We start from the raw sequence: 25,953 nt of genomic DNA, 5'->3' as shown, positions 1-25,953 counted from the left end.
TACCTCCCTTCCTAATGAACTACGGGAGGTTTACCAGCCAGAGCAGGTGCCTTGGGGAACAGCTTCTATCAGACAGTCCAACTGTAATTTTCTCCTCTCTTCCACTACCTCCCAACATGACAAGAGGGAGGGGAAACAGGAGGCATGCAACTGAGTTTAAGTCAGCAGTAGAACTACCAACTCTGTTCCTGAGGCACCTTACTCCACAACAGAACCATCTGTACTTTGCCAGCAGGAATACTGGTCTGAAAGACTCAGAAGAGGTTTATCAGACTAGCACCAGCAGTAGAGAAAGATATTTCTCTAAGGCCAAGAGGCATTAATGGTAGGTGGCGGAAAAGACATGACTGGAGGCATGAATAGCCCCCAGGCCTCACCCTATAGCTATTCTCCCACTACAGCATCTTAGGTAGGCAAGCACTCCTGTCTCTCCACTTGCCCATCCAAGCCTCTATGGCCCTATAACTGTCTACTTCCCACTTAGCTCCCACACAGACGTTAACTTTCAAGCGTTATTATTGGTATTTGGTCCCATCCCCACTGAGAAAAGAGGGGGCTGAGCAGGAACACTGCTGTGCTGGGAAGGATTGGAAAAGGCCCTGGGGGGTTTTTGCCTTCCTCTGTAGCATGGGGCATGGTCACTTGTTGGAGGATTCTCTGCACCTTGAAGTCTTTAAACCATGATTTGAGGACTTCACTAGTTAAGACATAGGTGAGAGGTTTATTGCAGGAGTGGGTGGGTGAGATTCTGTGGCCTGCATTGTGCAGGAGGTCAGACTAGCTGATCATAATGGTCCCTTCTGACCTTAATATCTATGAGTCTATGAGTGCCACAAAGTATATCTGTTCTGAAAAACCCCAATAGTTCTTCACAGAGGAGATGCAGTCATAAGCTACAAGAATTTTGGTACAGGGGAAAAGTTGTTTCATGAACTTACTGAGGGTCATTGCACTACAGCTCCTTTGATGAGACACAGATGATTTGGCAGAGCAGAAATCTACATTGCACTTCCCACCTCCCACTTGGCTCTTCCTAGTTCAATACAAACCTCTTCCCCTTTCCCCCCACATATAATGTAACGTCATTTTGAATACTAATTACTACTTCTAATTTGCAGCATCTCAAAATTTAAGGTTTCAGAGTACCAGCCGTGTTAGTACGTATCCGCAAAAAGAAAAAGGAGTACTTGTGCTACCTTAGAGACTAACAAAGTACTCCTTTTCTTTTTTCAAAATTTAAGGGAACTAACCCATTTAATATCTTTCATCCAAAATACCAAAAAGGCATCAGCCACACACAAACATTTTAAAGTACCTTTACAGCTGCACTTAAATGTAATAAGTTTCCTGACTTAAGGAAAGTCATAACACAATCAATAAGTCAGAAGAAAAAAAATCAACATTGTACAAATACTAGGCTCTAACTCCTACAATTATTCTCAAAGCTATAAAAGGAGCCAACTTCCATCCTAATGAATTTTGCAATACAACACTTAGCTAACTTTCACTTTAATAAGTAAATCAGGCTCCTGGAGACTACAGGTTCCAGCCTGCAGTGCTCGATCTTCATTGGAACACCGCCACATTCTATGCTGAGACACAACTTTAAACTGTTTGTTACTGATAAAATCCAAAATAGTTTGGAAACTGCCTACTTAACAGCACTTCTTACTTAGGATACTGCCACAGTTGTGATCACAAAAGTCATTAATGCCAACAATCTCTTAGCATAAAAAAAAACACAAGGCTGGTTCAGGAAGTTGAACTCTATTCCCAGCTTGAACCAACGGAGTCCAGATTTCTCAAACTTTTAGAGTACAATGAAAAGCTTCTCCCTTGCCTCCAGTTTTAGAGAAGGGAGTGGATGAAAACAGAAGAGATGTTATAAGGAGATTAGCATTTGTACCATCTCATGTATAAGCAGTCCATGCTGCTTTGTGCATTAAGTATTATGCATTTTGTGTATTTATAATTTGTATGTGTTAATTATGTAACAAAAGTTAGTGCTAGAGATAGGCACAGTAAACCAAGCTGAAACAGGGCAGTCTCGATGGGCCATGCTTCCATGATTGCAACTGAAACCTACTCCATTTTACGTAAACTAATATAAGTGCAACTCTCTGGCTCTTAACAAGTTGTCAGTGTGGTACATAGCTATGCAATGCTTCCCTCCTGTAAATTGGAGTAGAGATGTTTAAAACAAGGGCAGATAGATTTTGGGGAAATACTGTAAAATATTGACTATCCAGAAAGTAAACTTACCTTTCTGCTGTAGGGATTGCTAATTATGAGGTTGGTGTCATCTGAACCTGACAATATATATTCTCCTGTATCATTCCAGCAAATTGTATTCACCTGTTTGAAATATTTAAACAAAAATATTTAATAGGAAAAATATTTAAAATAGAAAATAAAATAGCCAAGAAATACCTAGATATGAAAATGGAATCATAAAGTTACTTAAACAACTTCAAAATACACAGGAGTGCTTAAATCTGTTCAGAGACCTGATTTTCACTACTTGGCCACACCTTCCACACACATGCTTTCCCGTGGCTAGCCACCTGCACATGCAGGTGATGGGGTCTGCAAACAAAAATTCTATTAAATGTGCATGTAGGTGTTGAGAATCTGAATTGATATGCATTTGATAGTGAAAGAAAAGTGTAGTGTGTTCAGGTCCAAACTTGCACAGTGTGTGAAGGCTAGGCCAAACCATACCTCCACTGAAAAAAAAACAAAAATCAGGCCTTTAATGTATTATTGAGAAAAATTAGTTAACACACCAGGCTGAAGAAATTAATCTTTTACCTATATTCTTATTCATATCAAAACTTAAAATGACTGTAAAAAAGTTTACACACACACAATATCAAAAAGGTCAACATTTCTATAGACACTGAAAAGTATATTCTAACAGTTGATTCCAACAAGATCTCTTAAGTCATTAAATCTGAGTTGTTAGCATAAAAAAAGCTGTGATTTTTAACAAATTGTTTGATGAGAGTCCACCTGCTTGAAACATGTTGGCATCTCTCAGTACTCGGTCTAATGTATTCTGTACATTCTTCATATACACCATGCTCCTGCATCTCCCTATAAGCGCATACCTCAGGCAACAGAGTTTAATTTGCTGTTTATTATGTGAACTAACGTGTACTTTTAAAATAACATTTATACATATGTGCTCAGCTAACTAGGAAATTCATGCTTAAAATTCAGCAGTTGACTAAATTCAGTAGTCTTTTGTAAAAATAGTTATTTGGCTAATACAGAGCATTCCAGGTTTTGGACCCCTTCCCACACCCACCTTTCTAGACTCTGAATTGCCTTCTTTGGTCCCTGTGGCATCACAAGGGTCCCCTCAGATAAAGTAAGCCTTTCAATAGAGTTTCTAGTACCTATAATTTGATGTACTTGGGTGTTTTACTCCCTAGAATGTATTTCATTCTACAGAGTGCTCTGAATTTGGGGTCAAAGTTCTCACTATCGCATCTTCAAAGCACTAAGTATTCAGGATCTGGCTAACATGAACACACTCACAGAGGCCATACCTTCTCATAAACCTGGTGAAAAGCCCATATAGAACTGCAAAAACCTTCCCAGATCTCACCTATGAGAAGACTGCGATGATGTTCTTCCAGTAAGGAAACAAATGAGGGTGGGAGCACTTGGTATTTTATTTCCTTGTAAGTTTTTCCTTAGCCAGCCCCCCCCCCGCAACATTACAGTATTGCCAATGAAGATGTAAAACTCAAATACAGAAAAATAGAAAGTTTGGACTATCACAGTAATATGTCTTAAGAGTTCAGTTAAACAGAAACTTCACGCACTCCTCTGAGATAGTGAGGTCCATAATGAGCAGCTCAACATAGAAGAGCTGACAATAGCCATGAAAACCCTGAAATGTGGAAAGGCAATTGGACTCAGTGGCATATCTAGTGAACTATTACTATTATGATTGCTATCTATAAATATATCAGAGGGATAAATACCATAGAGGGAGAAGAATTATTTAAGCTCAGTACCAACGTGGACACAAGAACAAATGGATATAAACTGGCCATCAGGAAGTTTAGACTTGAAATTAGACAAAGGTTTCTAACCATCAGAGGAGTGAAGTTCTGGAACAGCAGTGGGGACAAAAGACAAATCTGGTTTCAAGACTAAGCTTGATAAGTTTATGGAAGGGATGATATGATGGGATAGCCTAATCTTGGCAATTAATTGTTCTTCAACTATTAGCAGTAGATATGCCCAATGGCCTGTGTTAGGATGTTAGATGGGGCGGGATCTGAGTTCCTACAGAGAATTCTTTCCTGGGGGTCTGGCTGGTGAGTCTTGCCCACATGCTCAGGGTTTAGCTGACTGCCATATTTGGGGTCGGGAAGGAATTTTCTTCCAGGGCAGATTGGCAGAGGACCTGGGGGCAGCTGACTGAAGGGGTATTTTTTATATAGGGGGTATTTTTTATATAGCGCTTTTATCTAAAGCGCTTTACAATAGTTAGCTAATGGTACAAACAACATTTGAAAAGATCATTTAGTGATCCACCAAGACCCTCAGCAATTTTCATATGGTCCGTGAAAAAAAAAGTTTGAGAACCACTGGTCTACACATATCAACCTGAATTCCAATGTACAAGTATTTAATTTATGCAGCTGATCTTTGCATCGTTACCCAATAAAAAAAGATATGAGGACACTGAGCACATTTTAACTGGTTCCCTCAGTATACTTGGAAAATACTGTCATATGTGGTTCCTGAATGCCAATACTAGCAAGACACAAGTGTGCACCTTTCCCTTGAAGTACCATCCGGCCAAGCAAAAACTCCAGATATTGTGTGATGGTACAATCCTTGAGCACTATAAACATATGGGTATACCTGGGGGTCACATTAAAACAAACACTAATATTCAAAGAGCATATCAAGATGCTAAATAAGAAATTAAACTCCAGGAATCGTGTTCTCCACAAACTGGCTAACATAGAACAGGGAGCTGATGCCAAAACATTCTGAGCAACCAGACGCCCTGTGTTATTAAACTGCAGAGTACTTTGCCCCAGTATGCTCACTTTCAAGCCATGCACAAAACTGATACTGAACTCAACTGTCCTGAGGGATCATCGCAGGGATTTTGAAACCGACTCCCACACTGTTGCTGTAGTGCCTTACTGAGATTGCACCACCACTAGATAGGCAGGATGCCTTCAGTAAGAAGGAGATACAAAAGCAGGTACATGATCCAAGACATCCACTGCATAGACACATTCTACTACCTAAGAGGCTGAAGTCCAGAAAGAGATCTGCCTCTGAAAATCCCTTACCCCAAAATACCACTGTTAGAATCTACATAGTAACTAAATGGCAGGAAGTGCCAATGATCTTGGAGAACCTGGTTCCTTCAAAACAATTCCCTCCAGGCACTGACCTCCAACAAAAAAATTGGTGTACTCTAATCAGTGAGAGCTGAGGTAGCAAAGTCTGGTGACAATATGACCAAGTGGAAATGGAGAAACAAACCCAAATGTGAATGAGGAGAGCCTAGGCAAATACTTGAACACTGCCTGATGCAGTGTCCCCGTCAACATCTTGTACTCCCAAGGAGCTATTCAAGGTCAGTGACAACACCAGGTCTTGACTGAGGTTTTAGAGTGCTCAGCTATGATGATTCTTTAGAGTACTGTATTAGTGGTGACACTAATCAAGGCCAAGAAAGCATTTTCATTCTAAACCCTTATTTTAATACGTACATAACTTGTTAAAAATATCTTCTTTTGGGCTAGATTGTCTCATTCCCAGTCTGAGCCCAAAAGGTAACATCTGTTTTAGTTAAAAGTTGGAAAAAAATGATTTCAGCTATTTGAATATTTTTCTAAGTTTCAAATTTGCCATTTGCAGCTCTCAATAGGGAAAACAACTTTTGCTAAATGTAATTAATTCATTTTAGAACATGAAAATACTATAATTTTCCTTAACAAAATAAGGATTCATTGATCCAGATGAGCTATGGGTACAAACATCCATAATGAGAGAGGCACTGATTCAGCCTACATATCTATTTAACATTACAGTAATCTGACTGATGAACAGCAGTAGCTCAGCAAAGTGGTCAAGCACAGCACAACTTCACAGAGCCAGCTGGCTGCAAAAAAAAAAGAAGACGACGACGACGACCAGCATGCTAGTTATTTTCCATCTACAGCCCCTTCCACGTGAAGGATGCTACTGCTGCTCCGAAGGAGCCCACTAATGGTGAATAAAAAGGCACTGAAGAGGAAAAAGATAATTTTCAAAAAAGAAGGAAGCAGCAAAATTATTATGAATCTATCTTCCTATCTATACACACACACACACACACACACGGGAGGAGAGCCAGCAAAAAGAATAATAGGAGGTGGTTGTTAAAAGACAGAACAGGGAAGAAGATACTTTGTTAAAGAACAGATGTGCAGACAGAATGAAAAAAGCAACAGTGATGATCCTAATAATAGCACCCCACATCAACACAGCAAGAAGACTTCAGTCATTCCTCTTGGATGATGATGTCACTGCACTGGTTCATCCATACATCAGCTCCAGGTTAGACAAATATAATACTTTCTGCCTAGCCCCAGATAAGTTCATGAAGAAGCCACTTTATTATGATTACCTGAAAGAACATATGCTGGTGATCCACAACTTGCACTGGTTTCTCATTCACTACTAAATCCACTTCTTGATTTTGCTACTGATGATTTGCAAGTTAAAGGCCCTTAACGCAACAGGCCCATATTATAATCAGAGACCACTGCTTCTTCCAGCAGTTGTGATTAACTACCACACTGTATTTATCAGTGCTCAGAGGGAAAACCCTCTCAACAGCTGGCCCAAATCTCTGTATTACCTTAACAAAGAGTCCTACTTTTTATCTTCACAGACCACTCTGTAGGACTAATTCCCAAAAGGAGTAGATCAGAAAAAAACTAATGTCCCACTCAAAGGTAGATACCCACTACTGCTTGCTCTTCTGGACAATTTACACACACACCCACACCCACCTTCATCTACGATAGGCTGTTTAGAATATTTAAGTATCCCAAGAGAAGAAATGGAAGGAAAAGGGAGAAAAAGGGAATATCACTCTTCCAAGAAGTAAAATTAAACCCTAGATCCTAACACTAGGTCACGCTACACTAATTAAAGTTCTCATTTATGGTGTAAATCAGGTGCAGTACCTGGAGAGGAAAAAATAAGTATAGTACACAACACATATCCCTCTATATCAGTATTTCCCAAACTTGGGATGCCGCTTGTTCAGGTAAAGCCCCTGGCAAGCCCGGCCGGTTTGTTTACCGGCCGCATCTGCAAGTTCGGCCAAGCGCGGCTCCCAGTGGCCGTGGTTTGCTGCTCCAGGCCAATGGGAGCTGCTGGAAGCAGCACGGGCCGAGGGACGTACTGACCGCCGCTTCCAGCAGCTCCCATTGGCCTGGAGCAGCAAACCACGGCCACTGGGAGCCGCGATTGGCCTAACCTGCGGACGCGGCAGGTAAACAAACCGGTCAGGCCCTCCAGGGGCTTTCCCTGCACAAGTGGTGAAACAAGTTTGGGAACCACTGCTCTTTTTTTTTTTTTTTTTTTTAATTACTGTCACAAGGGTTGCAAAGTCAGGAAACAGCCATGCAACTTTCACTCTTCCCCCATATGTACATGTAATCAAATGCATAAACACAAAACGGGGAATAACTGGCTAGGCAGTGGTACAGCAGAAAAGGATCTGGGGGTTATTGTGGATCACAAATTGAATATAAGCCAACAAAGCGATGCTGTTGCGAAAAACGCAGCCATCATTGTGGGATGTGTTAACAGTACGTAAGACACAGGAGGTAACTGTTCTGCTCTGCTTAGCACCGATGAGGCCTCAGATGGAGTAATGTGTCCAGTAGGGGCAGCACACTTTAAGAAGGATGTGGACGAATGGAAACAAAAATGTAAGATGTTTAGAAAACATGACCTAAGAGGAAAGGTTGAAACAATTGGGCATGTTTATTATATTGAAGACTGAGGAGGCGGGGATTTGATAACTGTTTTAAAATAAAAACTGGAGAGTGATTAATTGTTTTCTATGTCCACAAAAGGTAGGACAAGAAGTAATCAGCTTAGTTTGCAGCAAGGGAGATTTAATCTGCGGTTCTCAAACTGTGGGTTGGGACCCCATTTTAATGGGGTCCTTAGGGACGCTGTTAGACTCGCTGGGACTTGGGGTTGAAGCCGAAGCATGAGTGCTTTAGCCAGGGACAGCGGGATTCAGGTTCTGTCCCCACACCCTCCCTCACCAACCCATATTAATTGTTGTTGTCAGAAGGGAGTCACGGTGCAATGGAGTTTGAGAACTGCTGAGCTAGATATTAGGAAAAAATTCCAACTATAAGAATAGTCAAGCATGGAAACAGGTGAAATCCCATAATTGGAAGTTCTTAAGAACAGGTTAGACAAACATCTGTGAAACATCTGTGAGGGATGGTCTAGGTATATTTAATCCAGCCCTCTATTTCTAAGATTCTATGTATTATATCACAATTTTTAATTACATGCTCACATACTGTTTCTCCCACATGACTCATGCTTCATTCAACATGCAGGCTGCATGATGTGTAATGAGACAGTTCTTCAATATTTATCCTTATTCTCACTTTTCAACATGAAGTCCTGCCTCATCCACTAAACATCAGCCATACTGATTAATGAGTGCCCCCAGAGTACTGTGTGTGACACTGATGCAAGTTCAAATTATTTTTGACCAAAAATAAAAGATCCATTAGGACATCCACCACATTCTCTCCACACAGTTGAAATACACACTGAGTGAGGCAGGAGTCCTGTCAGGGAAAAAAAAGCATGCTCATGTAATCAAAGCCTTTGGCAATTTGATTCTGCAACTTCAATATTCTTTTGTTTAGATGGCATTTCTAAGTTTCTATAAAAGAAAAGTGACAATGCAAAGAAAATTTCATCATGTGGAGCAATAAAAAGCTGTGTGCTGCAAGAGATGTGTACTAATGAGGCAAGGGCTCTTATTGCTTCCTTCCTCCAAGAATCACATGAAGTAAGTCAGGATTCTGAAGGGCACCTTTAAAATAAGGAGAATCCACTCAAAATTACACACACACACACACACACACACAGTGCCAAAAGAACATTAGGAGATTGTCATTAAAAAACTTTGCTGTTCACTTAAAAAAAAAATGCATGAGCAAAGTACATTTTTAAAATCCTAACATTGCCAATTCAAAATGCATCTTCACCAGACCTCCATAAGGCCCATGTCTATCCCACAAACCATTTCGATGGCAAATTTCAAGTTTCTCTCACTCTCCACTGGGCAGCTGTATCTATTCTTAGATATTTTATTTTGTAATGGTTAAAGTATCCCCCCAACCCTGACCCCATTTTCTTGTACCTGAAAATTGCAGAACATTTTTATTCACATTTTAAAAAGAATTCACCTTCAAGAAGAGACCAGATTTGGAATATTTCAGCCCAAAAGATGAGTATTTGATACGGTTATAAACAACTAAAAAAGGACCTTTCTTAATGAAAAAACTAATGCAGTCTTCATGGTAAACATCACTACTCACTCCATATATAATGATTTCTAACACATTTTCATACTTTGAAGAGACCCAGTGAAATAAAATTATACTTTATTTTATATAAATCCACATGATGGATTAATTTCAGTACTAAACTGGAAAATTTCGACCAACATCATGTGTATCATTCATTACCTTACAACTGTAACAATAAATATCACAACATTACTTATTATCACAATCCTGAGACATTGCAATTCCATACCATACCTTTTTTTTTTTTTGGAAGTCTTTTATGACTCTCATAAAATGTATCTTCTAAGTTAAAATTCTTATTTCAGTCCCAGGCAAAAAGGTAACTATTCTGGTAAATCTGAAGAAAATGTGTTCAGTAATTTGAGTATGTAACTGAATAGATATTAAGTATATGTGAAGGTGCTCTTTGTTTAAGAGCTTTAAACTCAACCATGTGTAGCTCAGAATAAGACAGTGGTTCTCAAACTTTTTTTTTTTTTTTTTTTTTTTTTTTTTTTACTGGTGACCCCTTTCACATAGCAATCCTGATAAATAAATAAATAAATGTTTTTAATTATAATAAATTAAAACCACATTTTTATATATTTAACATCATTATAAATGCTGGAGGCAAAGCAGGGTTTGGGGTGGAGGCTGACAGCTCATGACCCCGCATGTAATAGCCTCATGACCCCATGAGGGGTCCCGAGCCACAGTTTGAGAACCCCTGGAATAAGAGTTTTAAGTCTGAAATATTTTTTGAAATTAAGTTACTAGCATTTGAAAATAATGGTCTGACCATGCATGTTGGTTTCCTTATTCATTAGCATGCAAGGGGCACACATCCATCAAACATTCATGCTGCAAACAGCAGCTGATCATTCTCATAGCAGCATAAGATTTCTGAGTTCACATTTAGGTGGCGACGAGGATACGGAGCTGGTAGTTTTTCCAGTCACATTGGCCATTCTTCATTAAGTTATACAACCTGTGAAGAGTTCAGATCTTTTACTCAGAGCAAGTCCTATTCAACATCCTCTCCTACAGCCAGCTAACCATCGATAACATGTCACCTGTTTAAGCTTATGAAATTAAGCTAACACTAATCAAGTAAGATTAGATAACCACATCCTAGAATATGAATAAATTAAAGGGTTATCAGCCGCATGCTTGAAAACTTTAGGACTTTAACAGGTACAAGAATTAAGCCCCTATCACAATGCTCAGGGGGGCTGAATTATAGCTCTGTGAGAACCTTAATTTTGAATCTTTTTTTTTAATTTGTGTAAAGGCCCAAGTTCAACATTTTCATTTACATAGTAGCTTGCATATTATGGACTTTACAAGCCATTCTTCCCTTGAACACCCCAGCACCTTTCAAAAATCCTCTCTGAGAAGAAAAACAAAACACATGCATTAACAAACATGAACTTCAGCTCTGCTGAGAGATGACAGGCCAGCAAAGAAGCCCTGCCCAAACAGCCAACCTCTACCACCTAGATCACAGAACTTAGTCAAACGTATCCACTACTCTTAGAGCTCAAACAGTCCTGTGGAGTTTGAGTAACACAGTCTATTTGCTGCCTACCGGTCTTCTGCCACTGCTGTCAGAAGCAGAATCTAATTATGAGTTAGCAGAAGTGTGGCTATGAGAGCACAGCATGGAAGAATTTTGCAACCAGCTAGATACAGAAAAGTAGAGATTTATTTAACAAGTTAAATATTTACTTTAAAAGAAAAATCCATAATTATTCTTTATACCATGTGACTGTGCCATTTCACATTGTGTTTTCAAGGTCAGCCACATTTTAGGTTACAGTATTGCGCCTTTTTTATAATCAATGTACAGCCCTTCCTCATTTCTAAGCTTAGAAGAGAACTAAAATGCCTCAAGCAAAGCAATACAATAAAATCCCAAAATATCAGAATGTGTGTTAAACTACAAATAATTACATTAGAAATTATTTAAGATTAGTTCTTCCTTCACTTTCCTGCTCCTACCCAAGTCCAGTTTTCCCTGCTATAGGTGACTGCCTCCCTCATAACTAAAGCAATGAAGCGAACACAGCTCATTGCTCAGTTTCAGGGACTGAGTTGTTGTCAGCTGCTTCAGAAGAAATAGAACCCAGAGGGCCTGGATGTAGGTCCTGGCAAGTAAATATTTTCAGTTCAGCTTTAAAATGTATTTAGTTTGCATTTTTAAGTATAGGTACACACACTCTGATATGGGACACCACATTTTTAAAGCTCTGAAAACTTAGATACAAGAAATCACTTACACAGCCATCATGCACATTCAGTGTTGCTTCAAGTTTTAATCTTTGGATAAATTCTCTTCTTCCTGTTGAAGAAAGAAGACTGAATTATAGTCTCATTTTAAAAAGCTGAGGTTAAAGAACTTTGGCAATCAGATATCATGGTGCTGCGCACAGCAAAAGAACCTAAATAGAACAGAACCTGCACGTAGTATAAATCTTAATACAATTTGTATGGTTCAAATATTCAAATGGAAAAAGCAATGCTTCGTGTTTATTTGCTGTTCTACCATCTTTAGCACCAGTTTAGAAATTGTGATGCTAACATTTGGCAAGCTTCACAACAAGCAGACACTTAGAAATTAGAAGCTGTAAAATAGAACTTATGAACAGTAACAAACAATAGCTAAAAACTTCTAACTGAAGATAAGAAGTTACTCCTGACGAAATTGTGCCAAAAATATTAAAAATTCTAGGCACAAAATTTTAAAATTCTACAAAAAATTCTGAAAATTTTATTTGTCAATAAATAAATGTGGAGGCTCCGGCATGGCAGTGAGGCGCACAGACCACTGGCTGTACAGAGGTGGAAGATCACCCTTCAGGCACCCCCCTACTCCTCTCCGAGGACAGGGACTCAGCGGTGAGGCTGCAACAGACCCTGACACAGCGCAAGTGCCGGACCTGTCCCAGAAACACCCTGGGGCCCTGTCCCTCTGTGCCAGGCACACCAGGTATGGGGCAAGCAGGCTCAGCCCAGCAGGATCCAAATGTGAAGAGGCTAGTGTGGTGGGATCCAGGTGTGGGTGAGAGGGTTCTGTGTAGGGGCAATCTGGGTGCAGGCAGCTCAGTGGGGAATCTGGATGCACAAGGCGCTCATTGAAGGGTTCCAGGTGCAGGAAATGGGACTCTTGCGGGAAGGTCCCGGTGAAGGTGGTTTGGGCTCAGCAGGGAGAGTCTGATGTGAGGGGATGGGGCTTCAGGAGATCTGCGTGTGGGGGGTTGAGCGGGGGATCCGAGTGCTGGGGGAGTGGGGCTCAGTGGGGTGGGGATCCAGGTGCAGCTGGTTGGGGCTCTGTGGGGTGGGGGTCCAGGTGCACGAGGCTCGGAATGGTTCAGGTGCACAGGGGGTGGGGCCTGTCTGGGTAGGGGTTTGAGTGCAGCGGGCTCAGCAGGGGATGGTCTGGGTGAAGGGATGGGGGTCTGGATGCAGTGGGTGGGGCTTGGCAGGGGGGTGGTCTGGTGCAGAAGTGGAGGTCCAGATGCAGGGGGAGGGGTTCGGCGGGGGTCCAGATGCACAGGGAGGGGAGCACGGTGGGGAGGGTTGGGTGCGGGGAGCTCAGTGGGGGGCTGGATGAGACTCTGGGGGGGGGGGGGAATGAGACTCAGCAGAGTGCTCTGGGTATGGTGGGGGTCCAGATGAATGGGAATTGGGCAGATAGGGAAACAGCTCCCCGTACAGTGACCCCCTCTCTCCTGTGGGTGAGGAGCGAGAGGCAGAAAGGTGCGGCGTTTCCTGATGCAGGGGGAGATTTCTGCAGGTAGTTCAGGCCCTGGCTGCCCTGTGCAGCGGAAATGCCCTCCTTCTCCACCATCAACCCAGCCAGGACTAGCAGCTGAGCCCAGTGCAGGGTAAGAACCACCAGCCGGGTGCGGGCAGGGGGGAGGGGGAGGAAATGAGGCTCAGTGGAAGGTTCTGGGCACAGGGGATTCGGTGGCAGGTTCTGAGTATGGGGGGGGGATGAAGTTTGGGGGGGGGGGGTCCGGATGCATCAGCCAGAGTGTCCTCAGGCCCTTCCCTGCCCCCTCACAGTGATTTACCTCTCCGGTGCCTGCTCTAGGCGCCCGAAACAATGCAACCGTGCTGCTGGGGAGGGGCACATGACCGCTCTTGCGGCTTCCCTTTGCTTCCCTGTCAGAAAGTCATTTTTCTGTGTGGAAGCAAAGAAATCTGAAGGGGACATGAATTCTGTGCCTGTGCAGTAGCGCTGAATTCGCCCCAGGAGTAATAAGTAGAATATGCTTTAAGAAGCACAATGTATTTTAAATAGGAACATGATGGTCAGTGTGTTTTGGTCTCAAATGGAAAGTGGAACAGGGTCTAGTGCAGGGGTCAGCAACCTTTCAGAAGTGGCGTGTTTCATTTATTCACTCTAATTTAAGGTTTCGCATGTCAGTAATACATTTTAACGGTTTTAAAAGGTCTCTCTAAGTCTTTATTATGTAACTAAACTATTGTTGTATGTAAAATAAACACGGTTTTGAAAATGTTTAAGAAGCTTCATTTAAAATTAAATTAAAATGCAGATCTTATCAGTTTAATGTAGTGGTTCTTAACCAGGATGCAGGCACCCCCGGGGGTGCGAGATGCCCTTTCTGGGGGTGTGAGACATGCGAGATTTTTTTAGAAGGTAAACCATCGAACACACAAATTAAACACAGGCACATAAGAACTACCACCTTTGTTTCATCAAACCTATGTATTTATCATCATACATTTTCTAACAATTACTGTAATATACAAAGTTTTTAAGTTTTCAAGTTTTTAAGCTAATTGTAGTGTAATTTTTGATAAGGGGTGAGAGAACATATTTTGAGAACTCCAGACTGTCAGCGGGCTGAGCGGAGCTGGGTGTAGTGTATTAAATTGCTCCCCATAGGAACGTGCTACTTACAGTGGACTACTTTCGGCTGCCAGTCCTGATGCTCTGAGCGGCATGGTAAGGGGACGGGGAACAGGGGTGGTTGGATAGGCTTGGGAGTCCCAGGGGCAGGGCCGGTGCAACCACTAGGCGAACAAGTGATTGGGGGTGGCGGTGGAGCAGAGGTAAGCTGGGGCAGGGGGGCGCAGGGATGGCCGCCTGCAGCAAGTAATGGGGGGGGGGCAGCGCACAGGGGAACCGCTCCCCACCCCAGCTCACCTGTGCTCTGCCTCCTCCCCTGAGCACCGCCCCACTCTGCTGCTCTCCCTCCCAGGCTTGCGCGCCAAACAGCTGATTGGCGCCGCAAGCCTGGGAGGCGGGAGAAGCGGCGGCGTGCTCGGGGAGGAGACAGAGCAGAGGTGAGCTGGGGCAGGGAGCTGCCGCAGGGGGGCTCCCCAGGCCGAGGGGAGGGGGCGGCAGGGAGCTGCCACAGGGGAGGCTCCCTGGGCTAGGGGGGAGCGGCGGCAGGGAGCTGCTGCCGGGGGGGCGGGGAGCTGCCACGGGGCAAGGTGAAAGTTTTACCTAGGGTGTGAAACCTCCTTGCACCGGCCCTGCCCAGGGGGCCTGTCAGGGGTGCGGATAGGGGTCAGGGCAGTCAGGGGATGGGGTCCCGGGGGGTTGTTAGAGGCAGGGGATCCCGGGAGGGGGTGGTCAGGAGACAAGGAGCGGGGGGGTTGGATGGGTGGAGAGTTCTGAAGGGGACAGTCAGGGGGCCCCGGGAGGGGGTGGTCAGGGGACGAGGAGCGGGGGTGAGGTTGGATGGGCCAGGGGTTATGTGGGGGGCAGTCAGGGGGTGGGAAGTGGGCCGGCTGTTTGGAAGACACAGCCTTCCCTATGCCGGTGTAGTGTGTTAAATTTCTCCCCGTAGGAATGTGCTATATATGGTATACTACTTACGGCTGCCAGTCCTGGTGCTCCTCAAGTAGCACATTCCTACAGGGAGAAATGTAATACACTACATCAGCGGACAGAACCCCAGACCAGCGGCAGGCTGGAGTTCCGTCCGCCGGCTTCTGCCAGGCGGAGTCCCGGCTGCCGGCCCCGCTCAGCCCGCTGCCGGCCTGGGGTTTCATTTACCCAGGTCGGCAGCGGGCTGAGCGGGGGCAGCAGCCGGGACCCCGGCTGGCAGCAGCGAGCCAGTAAAAATTGGCTCGCGTGCTGCCTTTGGCACATGCGCCGCAGGTTGCCGACCCCTGGTCTAGTGCTTAAGCAGAGGACCCGAAGCCAGACCTCCTGAGTTCCAGTCCCAGCTCTATCTCTGAGTCCCTCTCAGTTTGAGAAAGCCACTTAACCTCAGTTTCCTCATCATTACTGATTGTAATTCACTTTGAAGAGCAATATAAATGACCAATATCATTCCATTTCACAGTTTAAACAGTCAAACATGGATGGCAGGGGTGCTTTTGAAGTTTCTGAACTGAGCAGGAAATGTGCATGTGGAAGGGGAAACAGAGTAAAGCAAGACAAGGTGAAAGGCATTTAAGGCAAGGAGAATCTCCTACAAAGCACATATTGAATGAGGGAGGATTCCATCAATTGTATATCATTGTCTTGTATGCATAAAATACTATGTTACTACACAGATAAAGACTGTTCTAACAATGCATACCTATAGGGTGAAGAGTAAGATTGTACAGATACAACTTTTATCTGGGCATTTCCTGCCATGACTGTTTAACCATCTAGCTTTAATGTAGCTTTTTGTTATGGAATTGATGATGACAATTAATCCATTGGAAAAGGGGAAGAGTCAATGGAGACTACACCAAATATGAGCCCCAGGAGGATACAGGATGGGTTGAAGAGGATTACAAGGGAGAATAGGAATGGAAGGAACTTGCAGCTAGAGGGAACAGGGGATAGACTGGAGAATAGCACCATCACCAGGAAAAGACAGGTCTACGTGATCGGGGACTCCTTACTGAGAAGAATAGACAGGCCTGTAACCAGAGCTGATCCAGAGAACAGAAGGGTGTGCTGTCTTCCAGGTGCTAAGATACGGGATGTAGACCTGAGGTTGAAAAGGATCCTAAAGGGAGTGGGAAAGAATCCACTAATTATCCTTCATGTGGGAACAAATGATACCGGTAGATTCTCGCTGGAACGTATCAAGGGAGACTATGCCAGGCTGGGGAAGACGCTTAAGGAAATCGAGGCTCAGGTGATCTTCAGTGGGATTCTGCCTGTTCCTAGAGAAGGGCAACAAAGGTGTGACAAGATTATGACTATCAACAGATGGCTCAGACAGTGGTGCTATAAGGAGGGCTTTGGGATGTATGGCCACTGGGAGGCATTCATGGACAGAGGATAGTTCTCTCGGGATGGACTGCCTCTGAGTAGGGAAGGAAATAGACTTCTAGGATGGAGGCTGGCACAACTGGTTAAGAGAGCTTTAAACTAGGAATTTGGGGGAGATGGTTGGGAGATGTCCAGATAATCTCCACGCCGGATTTTAGCATGGAGAGGGAAGAAAAAGTAAGAAAGGATACAGTCGTGGGTAGGAGAATGGACATAAGGAGGAAGGGCAGTGTGGATGCCAGTCTAATAGGTCATACTGGCTGTAGAATGACCCTGCCTAATTGGGTACAGAATGTGAGTGAGGCCAAACAGCAAAAATTAAGATGTTTGTACACCAATGCGAGGAGCCTAGGTAACAAAATGGAGGAACTAGAGCTACTGGTGCAGGAAGTGAAACCAGATATTATAGGGATAACAGAAACATGGTGGAATAGTAGTCATGACTGGACTACAGCTATTGAGGGGTATGTGCTGTTTAGGAAAGACAGAAATAAAGGTAAAGGTGGTGGAGTAGCACTGTATATCAATGATGAGGTAGAATGTAAAGAAATAAGAAGCGATAGAATGGATAAGACAGAGTCTGTCTGGGCAAAAATCACGTTGGGGAAGAGAACTACTAGAGCCTCCCCTGTGATAGTGCTTGGGGTGTGCTATAGACCACCAGGATCTAATTTGGATATGGATAGAGACCTCTTTAATGTTTTTAATAAAGTAAATACTAATGGAAACTGCGTGATCATGGGAGACTAACTTCCCAGATATAGACTGCAGGACAAGTGCTAGTAATAACAGGGCTCAGATTTTCCTAGATGCGATAGCTGATGGATTCCTTCATCAAGTAGTTGCTGAACCAACTAGAGGGGATGCCATTTTAGATTTCGTTTTGGTGAGTAGTGAGGACCTCATAGAAGAAATGGTTGTAGGGGACAACCTTGGTTCAAGTGATCATGAGCTAATTCAGTTCAAACTGAACGGAAGGATAAACAAAAACAGATCTGCGACTAGGGTTTTTGATTTCAAAAGGGCCGACTTTCAAAAATTAAGGAAATTAGTTAGGGAAGTGGATTGGACTGAAGAACTTATGGATCTAAAGGCAGAGGAGGCCTGGGATTACTTCAAGTCAAAGCTGCAGAAGCTATCGGAAGCCTGCATCCCAAGAAAGGGGAAAAAATTCATAGGCAGGAGTTGTAGACCAAGCGTCTCAGAGAGGTGATTAAGAAAAAAGCAGAAAGCATACAGGGAGTGGAAGATGGGAGGGATCAGCAAGGAAAGCTACCTTATTGAGGTCAGAACATGTAGGGATAAAGTGAGAAAGGACAAAAGTCAAGTAGAGTTGGACCTTGCAAAGGGAATTAAAACCAATAGTAAAAGGTTCTATAGCCATATAAATAAGAAGAAAACAAAGAAAGAAGAAGTGGGACCGCTAAACACTGAGGATGGAGTGGAGGTTAAGGATAATCTAGGCATGGCCCAATATCTAAACAAATACTTTGCCTCAGTCTTTAATAAGGCTAAAGAGGATCTTAGGGATAATGGTAGCATGACAAATGGGAATGAGGATATGGAGGTAGATATTACCAATCTGAGGTAGAAGCGAAACTCAAACAGCTTAATGGGACTAAATCAGGGGGCCCAGATAATCTTCATCCAAGAATATTAAAGGAATTGGCACATGAAATTGCAAGCTCATTAGCAAGAACTTTTAATGAATCTGTAAACTCAGGGGTTGTATCGTATAACTGGAGAATTGCTAAGACAGTTCCTATTTTTAAGAAAGGGGAAAAAAGTGATCCGGGTAACTACAGGCCTGTTAGTTTGACATCTGTAGTATGCAAGGTCTTGGAAAAAATGTTTGAAGGAGAAAGTAGTTAAGGAAATTGAAGTCAATGGTAAATGGGACAAAATACAACATCGTTTTACAAAAGGTAGATCGTGCCAAACCAACCTGATCTCCTTCTTTGAGAACGTAACAGATTTTTTAGACAAAGGAAATGCAGTGGATCTAATTTACCTAGATTTCAGTAAGGTGTTTGATGCTCTGCCACATGTGGAATTATTAGTTAAATTGGAAAAGATGGGGATCAATATGAAAACTGAAAGGTGGATAAGGAATTGGTTAAAGGGGAGACTACAGCGGGTCATACTGAAAGGTGAACTGTCAGGCTGGAGGGAGGTTACTAGTGGAGTTCCTCAGGGATCGGTTTTGGGACCAATCTTATTTAATCTTTTTATTACTGACCTCGGCACAAAAAGTGGGAGTGTGCTAATAAAGTTTGCGGATGATACAAAGCTGGGAGGTATTGCCAGTTTAGAGAAGGACAGGGATATCATACAGGAGGATCTGGATGACCTTGTAAACTGGAGTAATAGTAATAGGATGGAATTTAATAGTGAGAAGTGTAAGGTCATGCATTTAGGGATTAATAAGAATTTTAGTTATAAGCTGGGGACGCATCAATTAGAAGTAACGGAGGAGGAGAAGGACCTTGGAGTATTGGTTGATCACAGGAGGACTATGAGCCGCCAATGCGATATGGCAGTGAAAAAAGCTAATGCGGTCTTGGGATGCATCAGGCGAGGTATTTCCAGTAGAGATAAGGAGGTGTTAGTACCATTATACAAGGCACTGGTGAGACCTCACCTGGAATACTGTGTGCAGTTCTGGTCTCCCATGTTTAAGAAGGATGAATTCAAACTGGAACAGGTACAGAGAAGGGCTAGTAGGATGATCCCAGGAATGGAAAACCTGTCTTATGAAAGGAGACTCAAGGAGCTTGGCTTGTTTAGCCTAACCAAAAGAAGGTTATGGGGAGATATGATTTCTCTCTATAAATATATCAGAGGGATAAATACCGGAGAGGGAGAGGAATTATTTAAGCTCAGTACCAACGTGGACATAAGAACAAATGGATATAAACTGGCCATTGGGAAGTTTGGACTTGAAATTAGATGAAGGTTTCTAACCATCAGAGGAGTGAAGTTTTGGAATAGCCTTCCAAGGGAAGCAGTGGGGGCAAAAGACCTATCTGGCTTCAAGATTAAACTCGATAAGTTTATGGACGAGATGGTACAATGGGATAACATGATTTTTGCAATTAATTGATCTTTAAATATTCATGCTAAATAGGCCCAATGGCCTGTGATGGGATGGGATCTGAGTTACTACAGAGAATTCTTTCCTGGGTATCTGGCTGGTGAATCTTGCCCATATGCTCAAGGTTCAGCTGATCGCCATATTTGGGGTCAGGAAGGAATTTTCCTCCAGGATAGATTGGAAGAGGCCCTGGAGGTTTTTTGCCTTCTTCTGTAGCATGGGGCACGGGTCACTTGCTGGAGGATTCTCTGCACCTTGAAGTCTTTAAACCATGATTTGAGGACTTCAATAGCTCAGACATTGGTGAGAGGTTTATCGCAGGAGTGGGTGGGTGAGATTCTGTGGCCTGCATTGTGCAGGAGGTCAGACTAGATGATAATAGTCCCTTCTGACCTTAATATCTATGAATCTATGTTTTGAGAAAAAAACTAAAGGTGAAAGGGACTGCCTTTTTGTTCTGTGTTCATACAGCACCTAGCACAATGGGATGCTGGTTCATGACTAGGGCTTTTAGGTGCTATGAGAATACAAATAATAATAATATTGGAATCGATGGCAAAACTCTCACTGGCTTCACTCAGACAAGGATTTCACTCTATGGATATGAATACATTACAGCTGGAAGGTGTAATTCCAAGTTTGGGTAGACATAGACACTCTAGCTCTGCTTGAGTTAGTACCCTAAAAATATGAGTGTGATTGAGGCAGCATGGATAGTGGCTCTGGCTAACTGCCCAAGAACCTACATATATAGCAGCAGTGTAGACATAGCTTAGGTGTTTTATTTTGACCTGAAAAAGGAATTAACCTGGTATCCTCTAAATTAAAAATACTCACTTAGTGGCCCATGTCCTTTTCAAAGAAGGAATATAACATCTTGTCTCAGTTGAATTCAGTGAAAATGCCCCTTTCTTAGGGGAAGCAGGAGAAAGAGAAATTGGATGTGGGACACAAATCTAGAGAAGAAATCTCTTCATATCTAACTCTCCTAGGTTCAAGGACCTGTACTGCACTGGGACCTAGGAGACCTCATGTCTATTTCCATTTTTGCTACTGACATGTTGGGTGAACTTGGACAAGCCACTTCACCTCTTGTTTCCTTTTGCACCTTTATTGATCTTGTTTATTCAGAGTATAAACTTTTAGGGGCAGGGACTTTGTCTGGCTATGTGTTTGTATAGTTCTCTCTCTGCGAGAGTGTATACATTATGGCTGCACTTTTGCTTGGAGCTTCTGGGCACACCGTAATACAAACCGTAAAAAGAAAAAAAGGATTGCTCCTTCCTAACTAGCAGAGAAGACCTCAATCCAACAACCTTTAATAAAGTATTAAATAATGGCAGGAGGCTAAGATTCAGGAACTGAAAGGAAAATCTTTAGAATGAGAGCAGCTGGTGATTAGGAGCAGCAGTAATGAAGAGTGCACTCTCTTAAAGTGAAGTATTCAACAACTAAGAAACCACTGTTTAAACCTCTAACAAATCAGGTTTCACCATAGTTCTTCCTAGGGATGCTAGCCTGGTTTCCCTGGTAACTGTACACAGGGTTATAATTTCAGGAGAATTCTGGGTCTGGGATTTCACACTGGAATACGGAAGAGATTCTGATTCCCCCTTTTATTGTTTGTTGGCTGTGATTTCCTACTGTGCGCAAAGGCAAAATCAACTGAAGCAGTTGGGATAGTGCAGAAGCAACAATAAATTGAGGAAGAGTGGGATTTAAGAAGAGGCAAAGGCATCTCAACTACATTAAAGCTGCATCATTACCAACTCTCATAATATTTGGTGTTTCACTTAAAGCTTTTGGAGTCCGACAATTGTGCAAATCTTAGCTTTGATTTACATTTTAAAGAAAATGTTTCTAGCCTTTATGGTTGCAGGGAAAAGTTTGAAAACATGAAACCTAATGTCTCAAAAAAGGTAAATAAAAGAAATCTCACATTTTTTCTCACTCAACACTGAAGAGCCTACTGTAGTCAGTTACTTGCAAGTGCTTTGGAGAAGAGTAGCTAACAGACAAGTCTATGCTGTACAGCACTCCAAAGTATATGCATCAACTGTATCATCAGAAGGTTCAAACTGTCCAGCAAGTATACTTGTCAAAATGGGAGAATGCAAAAGGAGATTCAACAGACAAATTTAAAGAAAGCAGAGATTCCTTTCATTGTAGAGGAGAATTTAAAAAAAAAATATCTATCCAAAAATATGTATATAACTGATAGGCTAGTGCTGAGTGCTCAGCATGAGTACTTAACAACAGGTGTGCCAGTACCATTAAGGATTCTGGTAAGGAGGGTGTCTGCCAGTGAGAAATCTTTGCCAGTACCAGGCTTTGCTGCCTCTCTAGCCTATCCAAGGTGATCAGGCCTCTAGACTTGTTATTTAGAAGAATTAGAAGGTCCATGACTCAATTTCCTTTATCTCTTCTGTTCCAAGGAAGAGGGTTACCACCATGAGTTGCCCTTAGAGTGCTGCTCATATCTCCCATGGTTCAACAGGGTGGAGACAATACCAGGCTTCAATGCCAAGCTTCCAGCCATTGGTGAGCTTGTTTTGGAGGTTGGAGGATGGCTGGCTGCAGGAGTTGGAGACCCTCTCTCAGGACTGATAACAGGAAGTTTTGGGATAGACTCCGTAAGTTAGAGTAGCACTGAAGGTGTGGAATCTCTGGGAGGAAAATCTCTTTCTGCAGCCAGAAGAACATTTCTCAATCCTACATTCCCTTGATAGACAGCTCCAGTAGGCAGAGCATTAGCAAAGTATCTCTGGAGATGAAAGTTCTAGGGAAGAAGGAATGGCATACAGAACAAGGGTCCAGAATGTTACCATCACCCAAACAGAAAAGACAATGACTATTCCATCAGTTAATATTATAAGTCTCTCACAAGATGGGCATGGCTGAAAGCCAGAGAGTTTAAGTTTGGTCAATAGATGGGAAGGCACCTCAGTGCCAAGGAGTAGTCAAAAGAAAAGAAGAAAATTTCAAGAAAACAAATAAGGGGCTACCAAAAGGGCAAAAAATCATTCTTACACTAACCTAATTGTAGTAATTGCTAATATTTATAAGTCTGAGACAATGAAAAGGTGCTTCAGGCTAGAAGGCAGAGACCAAGCTCTGTCTCACTGCCACAGATGGTAAGTGGAAAGTGAGAAGCGGTTTGGGCCGATCTGCCATATGTTCTCAAATGGGGGAGGGGGGAAAGGGCGGAGGGCATGAGGACATGCAGAGCAGAAGATCAGATTCAATGGACCTAACTGGTCAAAAATCATGCATGAGGATCATGCATACTATAAGTTGGATCTGCAAAAAGGCTTGAAGAAATGTTAGTTTCTTGAAATTTTCTCATTTGCAGTCATCGTAACACCATATCCTGTGATCTTGGTCAAGCTGGGAAAAGAGAAAATCCAGGTGCTACAAGTAGTAATGTTGGCATTTAAGTTGGTAGCACACTTCCCCTTAGGTCAGTAATGAACCAATATCCTAGTATGGTTCAGGGGTACTGTGCTGCGAGCGTTGGAATCTTTCAGCAGAGATAGAAAAAGTAAAGAACTGACTACTTGTGGTTTTATTTTGGGGGTTATTTTAAAATAAAAATGAAGTCGCCCATATCCTGTCCAAATTTCAGAATGGATAGCTACATTGTACTTACCCTCCCTAGAGACATTGTGGAGTGGAATATATATTTTTCTCATGCATTAACAAATATTGTTGATTAGCATACTGCTTTCAGAAAATAATGTTCCACCTTGTCAAATATTGCTCTGAGCTCCATAACTAATACTCACATAATTATTTTATTTAATCAGGCTACCATCCTTGAACCCTTTCAGTGAATGTTTTATTTCCCATTTTAATTAGAGAACTTTAGCTTATAGGCTTGCAAGGTCCAAAGCTATAGTAAAGTCTTCATATGTTAAAGAGCAGAATGCACACTTCAAAATTACCCTTCCAAATTTGTAACCTTGAGTATTTCCTTTCCTTGTAAATATACACAGAAAAGATGGTCCAGGTTATTACTGGAATATAAATGATCTGTGCACCATGTCATTAAGTCCCATACATTATGCACCCTGAAAAGGGTATTGATACAGTAATGCATTTGGCTGGACTGCAGCATAACAAACTGGCGTGGACAAATGCATTTTATAATTCTTGGAAGAGAAAGTAATTTAAGTCTGCAAGAGTTTTCCCATAATATGATGGATAATCCTTATACAATGTATGTTAATACACAAGTACCCTTCCTATACTGGAGTACATAAACAACTCCAATCTCAGTTTTTGGTTACCCGACTATATTTGTCCAGTGAAACCCCATCATTTCACAATCTTTTAATGTCTCAGTATTTCCACTACAAAACCCTAGTTTCAAATGAGTTTAATTTTGCAAATATTTGATTTAACTTTAAAGTATAAGATCTTTGGGGGCAGGGACTGTCCTCTACTAGCTGTTTGTACTCATTTAGCACAATGGGACCCTGACCGGGTTGGCCTCTAAGTGTTACTACACTGTAAACCTTAAACAACAACAAATGGACCACAGAAAAGTTTATTCCACTGTTGAAGTTAAATTCAGCATATGGATACAAGAATCCAGAGTTACTCAACCTTTCCCAGTTTCAGATGCAGAGCAAGAAAATTCTATAGCTGAGAATCATTCTTGTGTGATGTGCTACTTCTGCACATAGTACTTTCTGGCAGTACTAGCAGCAAAAACTAAACTGGTGAGGTATATGTCCAGGAATAGTATGTGGACCTCTGCTGGGAATGAGTGCATGGAGAGGCTGAAGGGGACTGGTTTAACAAAGAAAGCAAAAGCTAGGACAGAGGTAGGCAAACTATGGCCCATGGGCCACATCCAGCCTGCAGGACCGTCCTGCCTGGCCCCTGAGCTCCCAGCCCAAGAGGCTAGCCCCCAGCGCCTCCCCTGCTGTCCCCTCTCCCCACAGCCTCAGCTCACTGCACCGCCAACACTCTGGCCCACCACTCCTGCCGGGCAGCAGGGCTGCGAGCTCCTGCTGCTCTGAGCGGCATGGTAAGGGGGCGGAGAGCGGGAGGGTTGGATAAGGGGCAGGGGGTTCCGGGGGGCAGTCAGGGGACAGGGAGCAAGGGGTAGTTGGATTGGCGTGGAGGTTCGGGGGGTGGGAGGGTCAGGGGACGGGGAGTTTGGATAGGCGTGGGAGTCCCAGGGGGCCTGTCAGGGGTGGGGGTGTGGTCCTGGGTGGGGTCGGTCAGGGGACAAGGAGCAGGAGGAGTTGGATGGATCGAGGGTTCTGAGGGGGGCAGTCAGAGGGCAGGAAGTGGGAGGGGGCGGGGGCCAGGCTATTTGGGGAGTCACAGCCTTCCCTACCCTGCCCTCCATGCAGTTTTGCAACCCCGATGCGGCCCTTGGGCCGAAAAGTTTGTCCACCCCTGAGCTAGGACCTAAGTTCTCCCCCTTCAGAGACATCTTTCCTCCCCATCCATTAGCTCTATCCCAGAGCATTCAACTCATATTACTGGAATTTATTTCCAAATGCTAGACTGAAAGTTTGCCTACAGTTATTCCAAGAGAATCTTTCCCTAGAAATTGCCAACTTTGAGAAAATAAAGGCTATCAAGTTACAACGAAAGAGTTCCAATTATAAAATTAATTCCTTCAAATGCACTTCAGAATCAAAATTCTGTCTCCATACAGGTGCTTTTTGCTGCATATTTTGTAAAATCATAACATGCCAGCGGATGCCAGCAAGTAGCTTAGGCTGAAAATTTAGCTTACAAAAAAGGGATTAATATACAAGAATGGAAATGTATTCTACGTGAATAGAAATGTTTTCATTAACTTAAAATTAAGAGGGCTTTTTAAGAAGTTTTGGGGGTTTCTTTAAATATAAACTTTCTCCTGTGGCATTGGCATCTGGAAGATTAGAACAAGGATGTTAAATTGACTGGGTTAGCTTCATCTTTCAAGGAAATGCAAAATATAAACAAAACAGCATACATTCAGTTTCAAGATTTGAAAAAGTCTGTGACAG

At 42.8% G+C, this 25,953-nt stretch overlaps 1 protein-coding gene across 12 annotated transcripts in view; it reads right to left on the bottom strand.

Annotated features, from left to right (window-relative positions):
- The window catches only part of DCAF6 (DDB1 and CUL4 associated factor 6), a 158,423-nt gene that overhangs the window by 113,013 nt on the left and 19,457 nt on the right, over window positions 1–25,953 (bottom strand). For 10 of the 12 annotated variants that reach the window (XM_043538457.1, XM_037906796.2, XM_043538450.1 and 7 more), the window contains exons 2-3: window positions 11,870–11,931; window positions 2,263–2,355 (exon numbers count right to left, since the gene is read on the bottom strand). In XM_043538457.1, the coding sequence (XP_043394392.1) occupies window positions 2,263–2,355; window positions 11,870–11,931 (155 nt within the window). Of the gene's footprint in view, window positions 1–2,262; window positions 2,356–10,389; window positions 10,579–11,869; window positions 11,932–25,953 lie in introns of all 12 variants that reach the window. The other 2 variants (XM_043538454.1, XM_043538453.1) reach the window with 1 other exon arrangement.

Source organism: Chelonia mydas, chromosome 1 (assembly GCF_015237465.2).
Source record: "Chelonia mydas isolate rCheMyd1 chromosome 1, rCheMyd1.pri.v2, whole genome shotgun sequence".
Lineage (NCBI taxonomy): Eukaryota > Metazoa > Chordata > Testudines > Cheloniidae > Chelonia > Chelonia mydas.
The sequence above is the reverse complement of the archived record's forward strand: the minus strand, read 5'-3'. Positions and strand labels throughout refer to the sequence as shown.